The sequence below is a fragment of the Coenobita brevimanus genome, chromosome 93, assembly GCF_032717465.1.
Source record: "Coenobita brevimanus isolate Jiangsu-jjx chromosome 93, ASM3271746v2, whole genome shotgun sequence".
Classification (NCBI taxonomy): Eukaryota; Metazoa; Arthropoda; class Malacostraca; order Decapoda; family Coenobitidae; genus Coenobita; species Coenobita brevimanus.
In genome coordinates this window covers 26350925-26362141 of record NC_137046.1, presented here as the reverse complement: position 1 = coordinate 26362141, position 11217 = coordinate 26350925, and the positions used below count along the sequence as shown (strand labels likewise).

The window sequence follows — 11217 nt, the reverse complement described above, 5'->3', positions numbered from 1 at the left end:
TTTAGCGAAAAAGTTTCTAGAGAAGGGAAAGAAGTTGTATGCGGCTTTCATGGATTTGGAGAAAGTATATGACAGGGTGGATAGACAAGGATTGTGGAAAGTATTAAGAATTTATGAAGTAGATGGGAAGTTGTTGAATGCTGTGAAGAGTATGTACGATGGTGCGAAGGCTGCAGTGCGTGTGGATGGTGAACTAAGTGAATTTTTCTCTGAAAGTTGGGTTAAAACAGGGATGTGTCATGTCTCCATGGTTGTTCAATCTGTACTTGGATGGGGTAATAAAAGAGGTACAAGGTAGGGTAGTGGATGTTGGAGTGGCCCTGGTGAGAGAGGATAGTGTTTGGAAACTCCCTGTACTGTTGTTTGCAGATGATACTGTGTTGTTGAGTGAAGACGAAGGGGAGCTGCAAGGCTTGGTGGATGAGTTTGGGAGAGTGTGTAGGAACGGAATCTAAAGGTGAATGTAGGGAAGAGTAAAGTGATGGTCTTTGAGAGAGGTGAAGTCAGTGAATGTACAGCGAGGTTGGATGGTGAGGAATTGGAAAATGTGAGTGAGTTTAAGTACTTGGGTAGTGTGATGAGTAAGGATGGAGGTTTGGAGGGTGAAGTGCATGAAAGGGTACATCAGGGAAGAAAGGTTGCTGGTTCTTTGAAAGCAGTGATAAGAAACAGGGAAGTGAGCATGGAAGTGAAAAAGTTACTACATGACAGTATTGTGATACCAACTCTAACGTATGGAAGTGAAGCTTGGACGTTGTTGGCAGGACACAAGTCAAGAGTGAGAGCAGTGGAAATGAGTTATTTAAGAGGAGCCTGTGGAGTCACATGGAGAGACAGGCAGACGAATGAGGATATAAAGGAGCGTTGTGGTGTGGATGTGGATGTGATAGGAAGCGTTATGAGGAACACACTGAGGTGGTTTGGCCATGTGGAGAGGATGGAGGGTGAGAGACTGACGAAGAGAGTGTATGTGAGTGAGGTGGAGGGGGGAAGAGGGAGGGGGAGGCCGGGGATGAGATGGGGTGGAGAGGTATATGAGAGAGGGGTGTGTGAGTTGGGAGCAGGGCAGTGAAATGGCGGGGGACAGGGCGACTTGGAGGCGATTGGTTTGTGGCCACCCCAAACGGGATTGAGGCGTCTGGCAATAGATAGATAGATAGACAGAAAATGCAGGTGCAGGGCTGCTTTTCAACTCTTCACTTCCCGGACGGGATTTAGTAGGACTAGGATGACGTCACGAGGACGACTGGCGCAGGAGGCGATGAGGTGACCGCTGGCAGCACCACACGTGTTGTTGTGTGGCACAGAACGACGTCTGAGGGAAGACAGCAATCCACCAACGCGAAATTGACGGTAGAGTTCCTTGAATTCAAGACAGAATGGCTCCACTGCCAGACAAAATTCTCCTGAGGAAAATGAAAAAAAGTCAGAAGAAGAAACTTAAAATGCTAAAGATGAATGAGGCCAGTAAAACAGTGACTACAGGTGAGTCTAACTTGAAGAACAGTTAGAGAAAAAAAAAGAAAAACGAGTTTTGCAGCGATTCAGACTGTTTATGAACCCGTATTCTTAAGGGAAATAATTTTGTGGTGATGCATCAGGAGAGTACTGATGCATAGAAATTACAAGGGTAATCCTTAAGGAGCCATAGAACCACTTCATACAAGTATATACTGTATGTATTTTTACGTACCATCGAACTGATTAAGTGATTTTGAAAAGGTGTACTAGTGTGTTTTTTTTAGTATGAAGAGGATCCTGCAATAACAAGAAAATATGATAACACAAGGGATAGGTTAGGATAAGTTGGGTTAGGTTAACATGGAATAGATTGGGTAAATAAGGTTGGGTTGTTACAAAAATCTAGGTTTGGTTTGGAGAAATAGGCACTGATAAGGGCAATTTGGTATAACTTTAGAAGTAACCAACGTTACCAATTTCCATTATATTACGTCCTTGAACTATTCTAACTAAGACTTACCTTTGGCTTAGTTTGAGTTGGGGGAGCAAATTTTGTAGGGGTAGTCATATAGTGGCTTAGGTTAGGCGTGTCACTCAGTAACTGATGCATGTTGCGCCATATTGGCTGGTGCAGGCGTGTGCATTTGGTCTATGTCAGGCCCTAGATTAAGCCTAGGTTAGGTTAGGTTAGGTTAGTTTGGGTTAGTTTAATGCAAAATAGTGTGTTTTTAATTAATCTTGATCTTGATTTTGGGTGATAAACCCACTTTTGGAAATCTTACTCAAAATTCCAAAAGGGGGATTTTTCCCCCAAAATGAGGGTCAAAACTAATTAAAGCACAGTATTTTGCATTGGAAACCATAAAAATAATAATAAAAGAAAACGTTGGTTACTTCGAAAAATTTACCGGCAATTTCTTTCAAAAATGGAATTCTGAGATGGCATCCATCTGTCTGCTTACTACAAGATGCATCCATCAGTAAACAGAGTCCGCTTTTTAAAATGTCTTACCACTTATATGAAAGAAAAGCACCGAAACTTGAAGATGTAGTAAGAAAATATGTAAAGAATTCATTACTATTCAATTGTGTTTGTTTTTCAAGTGTAATAGCAGACTTCCTAAAACGTACTCAGATCAACTGAAAGATATTATTACAGCTGTATTAGCTTAACTTTAAAAATCATACCCTAGCCGTATCTAAATTAATCTAACTTAACAAGACAATACATTACCGAACCTATCCTAACAAGCAAATCAAACCAAACCTAACCCGATGTAACAGTAATTTAACCAAACACCTCGAAAAACAATTTTGCTACAGCTTTATAGCTTTTAGTAAATGTCCACTGTTATGCCCAAGAAACAACATGTGTTGGGGAAACAGCTTGGATAAAAACAAGAAACAGAATCACCACAAGTCATGTAGGCCTACCACCATAAAAATAATTAGAAAAGTATGAAAAACAAATTGTAACAATTAGAAGTGAGCTGGTTAAACTAAGCCGTAGCTACATTTGCTTGGAGTCCTACCTTGCCTTAAGAATTACCCTATAATATAGCTAATTATCATTGTGGTAGCATTAAAAAGTAGGAGAAATGCATAATTTTAAAGATACCAAGTACACAACCTTGTCAGGACTCCATATCATAATAATACAACTCTATAGCATGATGGATAGATAGTAGATAGGTGCACCAGCCAAGGTGTGGGAATGGAAAATGTGTCGGTGAGAGTTGACCAAAGGAAAGGTGTCTGCATTTTTGTAAGGAATGCCAGAGGGCACATGAAGCACTACATACACACAGACACACGCAAGCTTCCAGAAACCATACCTACGGGTTATACATGTGACAGAAAGGGGCTGGCGATCGTAGTGAGAGGTTGTAGAGAGAGAGGGTCTAATGAGAGGTAACAGCGGGACTCTATACTTCACTCGTGTGTGAGAGACTTTGTTAATATTTCCAAGACAAGTAAAAATACACTGTAGTCCCATACTCATCTTTACCTCTCCTGTCATTGCATGAAGAAGGGAACTAAGATTATCTTCTTACAAACCTACTAACGTATAACAGCCACTCGTCGAAGAGTATAATGCCATTGCCAGCATCAGCAAAAACAACAACATTTTTTTTCCACAGAATCTGGGTGTCATACAGTAGCCTGTATGAACTATACATTGTCATTAAAATTTTGTGGTAGGTGGTGATGACCATTTCCACAATCTTGATGTAGCACTGCTTATTTCATCCTTCACCATTATCATTCTTTTTCTATGTCCGTCCTTACTGCCATCTTGCCTGTCACTTTTTATTTCTCATCTTTCCTTTTCAGGTGCCTTTACATTGAGTGACAAGCCTAATGGTTTCCCCATAGGCCAGGAACCATTTACACCACTTAGTGGTAACCATATAACCAACCCATACGCGTTCCCTACATGTCAACATGTAGGTAGGCAGAGGGTTTGTGCCCCTCCCCATAAAACCACGAATTCAGTGACATACTGCCATCTATTGGGATTCTGGATTCTGGCAATAGATTAAATTTTCATCATTTGCCAATGGAGCTCTTTTGCCATTTTTCTAGTTTTAGTACCGGTACTAGATGCTGTACATCAGAGGTGATGAACATTTGATTTTTGAACAATAAATGTTGAAGAAAACAAGCAAAATATACCTATCTATCTATCTATATACCTAGGCTGCTTCCCCCAAGGAAAGGGAGGTAGCCGAGACAGGACGACTCACTCTCCATTTACTCATCCATTCAAACACATTCATTCGCATCTTAGCCCCAAAGGGGAGAACGGACAGATCCTCACCGCACCACACCGCACAAGGGTCAACTGGGCAATGCAATCAGTGACATCCGCAGCAGGGCCCGACAGCAGAACTGGTTTACCCCTGCCACATCATAACAGACCCATCCCCTTACCCGCACCTGACCTGACTAGCTGATCAGACCAAATGCGGGAGAATATCCCCTCAGGGCTGCGTCATCACTTATTCATTCACAATTTCTCTCCATTTATTTCTGTCACGCACAGCCACTCTTCCTTGCTCAACAGACATCCCTCTCGCATCCAGCGCTCTCTTCACACTGTCCATCCATCCTATTCGTGGTCTTCCTCTCAGCCTTACACCTCTCACATCAGATCTAGTTATCTTTTTCACCAATCGCTCATTATCTATTCTCTCCATATGCCCAAACCATTGCAACACCCTCTGCTCAACTCTACCTACCTACCTTGCGATATTGAAGAAAGTCACTTCAACACCCCTGACAGTGTATTTACTGCCAGTGTCACTGACTGGACATGACATCAGTACGCCAGACAAACTTAGATGTACACAGCTTTAAAAACTATGTATAGCAGTGGAAACCTAATTAGTGTACCAGAACAGTATCGTACATTAAGATTGTGTGGTAGTCATTGTTGCCATATGATGGCAAAGGTAGGTTTGATCATAAAGCAGATACTGTATTATACATCACACTTGACACATCCATTGAAATGTGATGCAGGTTAGCAAAATAATGCTCAGTGATTAAATTAAAACATTTCATATTTCATAAAATCCAAGGTATACATGTTATGCTATGCAGTACCGTAATGGAACCCCCTCCCCCCATTTGTGAACATTAAAAAAAAAAAAAAAAAAAAAAAATGCTAATCTATTAACCCGTGGATTGTGAGCCACAGCTCAGGCTGGGTAGCATCGTGTTGCGAGCCATAGCCCAGGCTGTGCTGGCCTTGCATCACCTTTAACTACTCGGCCCCATGCAACTTTACACATGGAGCTACGCAAAAACGGAGAGAGAGAGAGAGATTTTTTTTCTCTTCACCAGATGATGCCCTGGATGTTTATCTTCAAGTTTATGAGAAACAAAAGCAAAAGAATATGTAGTACATATTTTTTATTTTTTCACTGCAGCCCTACATATACTTATGCATGGGCCTATGCAAAGATGGAGAGATTTTTTTTTTTTTTTTTTTGTGAGATTATGCCCTGGATGTTTGTCTGCAAGTTTATAATAAAAAAAATAAAAAAAACAACTTTTTTTTCTTCATTTTTTGCACACCATGGGGTGGGATTCAAAAAGGTAATTCCACAATCCACGGGTTAAAAATAAAGGATCCTCTCAACACTTCATTCCAATTTGAAATTTAGAAATACCGCGTGACTTGTCATATTTTAATGAAAATAAAGTCTTTGTTTTATAGAGGATGTGCATGTGGCATCAGTGGTGTTTATCCAATCCACTGTACTGGATGGTATGGAAGCAGGGTTTCAGCGTACATGAACGACTGGGTGCATATTATTAGAGGAGTGGTTATTCTTCAGCCAGGGTTATTTCCTGGTTGGCAGCAAGTTGTACAAATCACCATAAATATAAACCTTGGTAGATCATGTCCCCGACAAAATATGTTTAGGTCAGGTAAGGCTACGCTACATTATGGTTGGATCCCTGCACTTCATGCTTACTGTACGGTACAGTAAAGCCTCGAAATAACAGACTTCAATAGACCAAAACTCGCTTTTATCGGAATCGAGGAGCTACCAGACTAAATCCTTATGCAGTAAATCAGAAAAAGTCTGATAAAGCCAAAATCAGTCCAGGCTGTTTGACCACATCAGCTATGTTCATCGCAGTAAGGTAAATGAAAGACATGTTTATCAGTGTAGAGTACAATACTGTATTATCATGTACTTTATACCATTTGATTATTGTAGTGAACATATAGTACAGTACAGTGCTGCAATGATAGTGAAAACAGTTTAAAAACCATTGGTGCTATCCGGACTAATGTCTGACACAGTGCCCTTGTACAGTAAACGTATTCAGAGTAAACGATTTGCCTGCTCAATTGTTGACTCTATACAGGGGTTTTATCCACCCCTGTGTGGAGTACAGCTCTCATGTGTGGGGTGGCTCCCCACATACAGCTCTTCTCAATAGGCTGGAGTCAAAGGCTTTTTGTCTTATTAACTCTCCTTCTCTCACTGACTCCCTTCAGCCTCTGTCTCTTTGCTGCACTGTTGCATCGTTATCTCTTTTCTGTCGCTACTTTAATGGTCACTGCTCCTCTGATCTGTCTGCATGCATTCCTCCACCTCTACGACTGACGCATAGCACCTGTCTAGCAACAAACTCTCATCCCTTTTCTGTCCAACTCTTTAATGCAAGAGTTAACCGTTACTCCCAGTCCTTCATTTATGCAACAGGTCAACTCTGGAACTGTCTCCCTTTGTCTGTATTTCCTGCTGCCTATGATCTCCAGTCTTTGAAACGCAGTGTGTCCAGGCATCTCGAAACGAATGGATCTTGAATTTGGCTCTCTCTTGTATTTTGTTTTTCTCTTGGAGGGAACTCTTATTGCGGGCTCATGGCCTTTGGTTCCTTCTTCCTTGCATAAAAAAAAACATAATGAACGAGTTGAACCCCGAGTGAATGAAATCGATGGAAAGAGTAGGCCATAACTACCACCTACCATAGTGAACAACCCACCCACCCCCAGTAGACGCAGCACAAGAGGCCAGATCTGAGCAGCCTTTTAAGCAAAATCAAGTGGAGGACGAATATTTGCCTGTGTCTATTCACCTAAGATCAGTAAACTTCTACGGGCAATGTATGTTCCGAGAGGAGTCAAGGCAATTGAAACCAGCTACCTTAGGACACAGGAAGTGCTCAGTGAAGTAGAAACCACTTTTTGTCATTACATTGAAAGGCACAATATGGAAGTAAACAGAAGAAAACAAACACCCGTCACATGCTACCATTGAACTCAAGAACAACAGGAACCAGTTGCCTCTATATTGTCTGCTACACTTCCTGGGGAAGACGATGATGATGTGTTGTCAGTGGTGTCATCTTTGGACTTTGAAGGTTTTATGGGAGAGATGAATGAGGTAGGGGCACGTGGGGAAGTGGTTCAGTCAAGTGATGAGGGTGAGACTGGCGATGGGAATGAGGGAGTGGAAGGTGATGTGGCAAGGACTAAGTAAGTGTATCTCCCTGCCTCGGAACCACCTGTAGGCAAACCAATCAGGGCCACCATGTGCTTCGTTTAAGGTAAATAACCATGTGTTTTATATTTTATATATCTGAACTGTTTGTGTTTGAAATGTGCTGTTTAATACATCTCTGTAGCCCCAAAAATGGACTTTAAGGGAGCGTTGCCACCCATATGCTATTTTTTCCTTAAGATATATTGTTCACAGTGAACAAATTCACTTTGAATGAGCTTGTCTGCCGCCCATAAACTCATTCACTGTGTGAGGGCACTATATCAGAAAAGGTCCGGGTTAGCAGGGGGAAGTCTGGATGTCACTTTTTTCAGAATGGCATGGGCCCCAATTGGTCCATTATAGTGAGGTTTTACTGTACTTCGTTTACATTGTAGTATTCAGTCCATGACTGATGCGACTGAAGTGGGCCTCCACTGGCACCAGGCAAATCTGCTGCTCTTAACTGGAGCGAGTTTGAACCAAGTTTGGGGTAGCTTGGTAAGGAGGTTGGTTGGGAGCTTTTGACAGCCATCTGTCTAGATGGTATTTGAAGGCATGGGGGATATGTCAGAAAGACTTTGGAGATTCAGAGGCATAGACTCAAAAAGCTGTATTGTATTATAGGTAAAACTTTCATTGACTGTGATCACCTTTCTGGGACACACCTTCAGCTATCCTCACATAACTAAGGCAGCTTCTTGTTGGGTAGCAAGTGACCCGTATACCTAGATTTGAGACCAGCTGCTCTGAAACCTTCCAGACATATTTTACAATTTATCTTTCATGTTGTCCCTGAAGTGAAAAGATTCTCAAATGCTGTAGCTTCCCAGTAAGTTAGATCCTGCATGTCATGTATTCTGCTGGTGAAGGATCCACAGTTGGCAGTAGTACAGTAATCCCTCCAATATCCGATGTAATAGAGCCAAAGGCATGTCAGGAAAGTGGGTTTGTCCGGATACTGGGAAAATGCCTTCAGGACAGGTACTTATGGACTGTAACCCAGCCTAACTCAGAAAGCCACCTCCATAACTCCCTACCAGACATGCACAGCACCTATTTAAGACCTTGTTCACACAAATAAGGGACAGAAAGCATGAAATAAATGAAAAGGAAGCAGAGAATGAGGAATTAGAAGTGAGTATGGAAAATATTTAGCAGCGTACAAGGTACTTACGACACATCCGTGGCCATTATTAACCCGCCTCCTCAAAGGCTGTGGCAGTGGTGAAAATGCTCATGAAGCAAGTACAGTAATCTAGTGTTGTGCTGCACTTAAGCCTTTGCACAGAATTCTAATTTCTTAACACTGCACAACACTGTAAATTCCCATGTGGTCTAATGGCGATGTATTGCAGTTTAGTCACTGTTTATTCACAAAAATGAGCACATGCGGCATCTGTTGCAATGAGCGTCTAGTCAGGATGGTAGTTAGATGGTAACTGGGGAGGGGAGGGAGCAAGGGGCTGCATGTAAACACAGCTGTTCGGAGCTGCGCGCCAGGTTCAGAGTAGGGTTGAAAAAATGTCAGATTTTTTTTTTTAATTTTTTTTTTTTACCATTTTTAGGTTCTGAAGGCCCAGGCCCAAAATGTCCAGACATTTGGGGTGTCCGGATATTAAAGGGATTACTGTATTCAAGTTTTGGTCTCGCCAATGACTTCCACAAAGTGAACATGCACTCTGGGCTTCTGGGCTTAGAGGTTCATAGCATGCAGCCTTGCAGTTGTCCGGCTGAACTACAGTACTTTGTCAGCGTGGTGGATGAAGGTGGCATCACTGCTTTTTTGAATTTCTTGTTCTTTTACATGTTCCATGACCATGATGACTTGGTCATGGCACTTGTACTGTCTGTCATCCTCAGTGTTATGATGCTGGCCGTATCTAATGAGTTCAAATTTGTCACTTGTTAGGGCCATGTTCTTTCTTGTTGCCTGTTAACCCTTTGAGATTTTCGGCCCTCGGTGATTGTGTATGCGCCGGATTCAGCTGGGTTCACATACAGCGCCCCGTCGAGAATTGATATTTGTATTTATCAGCCACTGTACACTAACTTTTTATGGTAGACTAATGAATCTGGTACCTTTTTAAAGCTGAATAGTTGCTCTTTATCGTAGTATGGTTGAAAAAGATAAATATGATAACTAAAAGTCCAGTAGGACGAGTAGACGTTAGCCAATATGGAAAAATTGCACACCCTTCCATAGAAAAATATTTGTAAAAAAGGAAAGTATTAGAGTTTCGTGAAATGTGATAGCACCGTGTCAAGCTACAGTAAATTCCCTTTCTATTGATATATAGGTTATGGCAATTTGTGTTAGTTTTCACAGAGAAAAGTGAAAGCCCTCGCTGTTACGTTGCCAAATATCCATGCTGTTAATACTGATATTATTTGTGGTAAAAACCTATTTATTATGTATATCTGTCTGATGTATGTGTCACTGTAAGAGCAAATAGTTGGAGAAGAATAAATAGGATAGTGTATGTGGAACAAGGCCAGATAGGAGATGGAAAACATGCAAGAAAAAAAAAAATGTTTCGTATGACTCGAAATCGAGTCATCAGAATCTCAACGGTTGGATTTATGATGACGCAAAATTGTTCTGGTGCCGGACATCGTTTCCATGATGAGTTGTAGTCTCACACTATTTTTACGTATTACACTCAAAAGTGTTTAAACATAAAGAGTGTGTAATATAGAGTGATGATGATCAGCCAAACACCATCTTACTGTAAAGTGTGGCATGGGAACATATGAGTGACCAGACTTGCAAAGCCCAGCATTTTCTATTACTGTATAAACAACGAGGGTAAGGGAAGGCGATAGAGAAATATGAATTGTTTATATGTTAAGTCCTGGGGGAACACGTATACCTTATTGGTATACTTTAATGTAATCAATAGTACTTTATTGAGGTGTATAATGTGCATGGTAAAGTTGTGATGCTTCTATTCATGTATAAATCCCAGTTGTCTGTGGAGTTTGGCACCTCTGATTTATGCTGACCTCAGGGCCACTCCCAGCGGGGGAGCCGGCCAGCAACTTATCATTCAAACGAGAGGGACATATTTACTCTCGGCTCTCTATGTGTCGCAGTTGTATCTTTCTGTGGCCAATAAAGAGAGATAAATCTGCTCAGTTTTCTTTCACCTGCACAAGGTACGTGCCTACCATTCCTTCAACAGGATCTGCACCAATTCCCACCATCTCCAGTGCGTGAGAAGACATCTGGTGGAGAGTGTCAGCCAGAAGTGACTTTGACCAGGCGGAACGTTATACTGTATATTGATAACCTTGCATGGAACAGTGCAATCACGTCTAAGCTGATGTATAAATTGGTGATCAGCTGTGGGGTTCCAGTGAGCTGATATATTAGTGACCAGTGGTGGAATTCCTACAAGCCAATACAAAATCGCGTCGTCAGAATCTCAAAGGGTTAATACTTTATCCAGATCCTCTTGTGAAGAAACGTCTTTCTGAGAGCAGATTCGTCCCATGATACTGATATCATCTGCAAAGGTAGTGGCATGCGAAAATTTCAGGTCCCTGGCAGGGAGTAGGCTTTAGCACCAACTGATGAGGGTGGTACTCCTGAGGAGGATGGGAGTTTTGGTGATAGGGAGAGCTGGAGCTCCTGTTTCACTAGCCATTAGGATAATATTCAGAACATCCCCCATTGTTGACCTTTTCTGTGTGACATTAACATGGAGGGTAGGCCAGCATAACCTACTCTCCCAAACACTTTTCT

General features: G+C 41.7%; 1 protein-coding gene across 2 annotated transcripts in view; it reads left to right on the top strand.

Annotated features, from left to right (window-relative positions):
* The first annotated feature begins 1252 nt into the window (after positions 1–1252).
* Positions 1253–11217, top strand: part of pit (probable ATP-dependent RNA helicase pitchoune) — a 341853-nt gene continuing 331888 nt past the window's right edge. For both annotated transcript variants that reach the window (XM_080282378.1, XM_080282377.1), the window contains exon 1: positions 1253–1485. In XM_080282378.1, the coding sequence (XP_080138504.1) occupies positions 1380–1485 (106 nt within the window). In that variant the 5' untranslated portion in view covers positions 1253–1379. The remainder of the gene's footprint in view (positions 1486–11217) is intronic.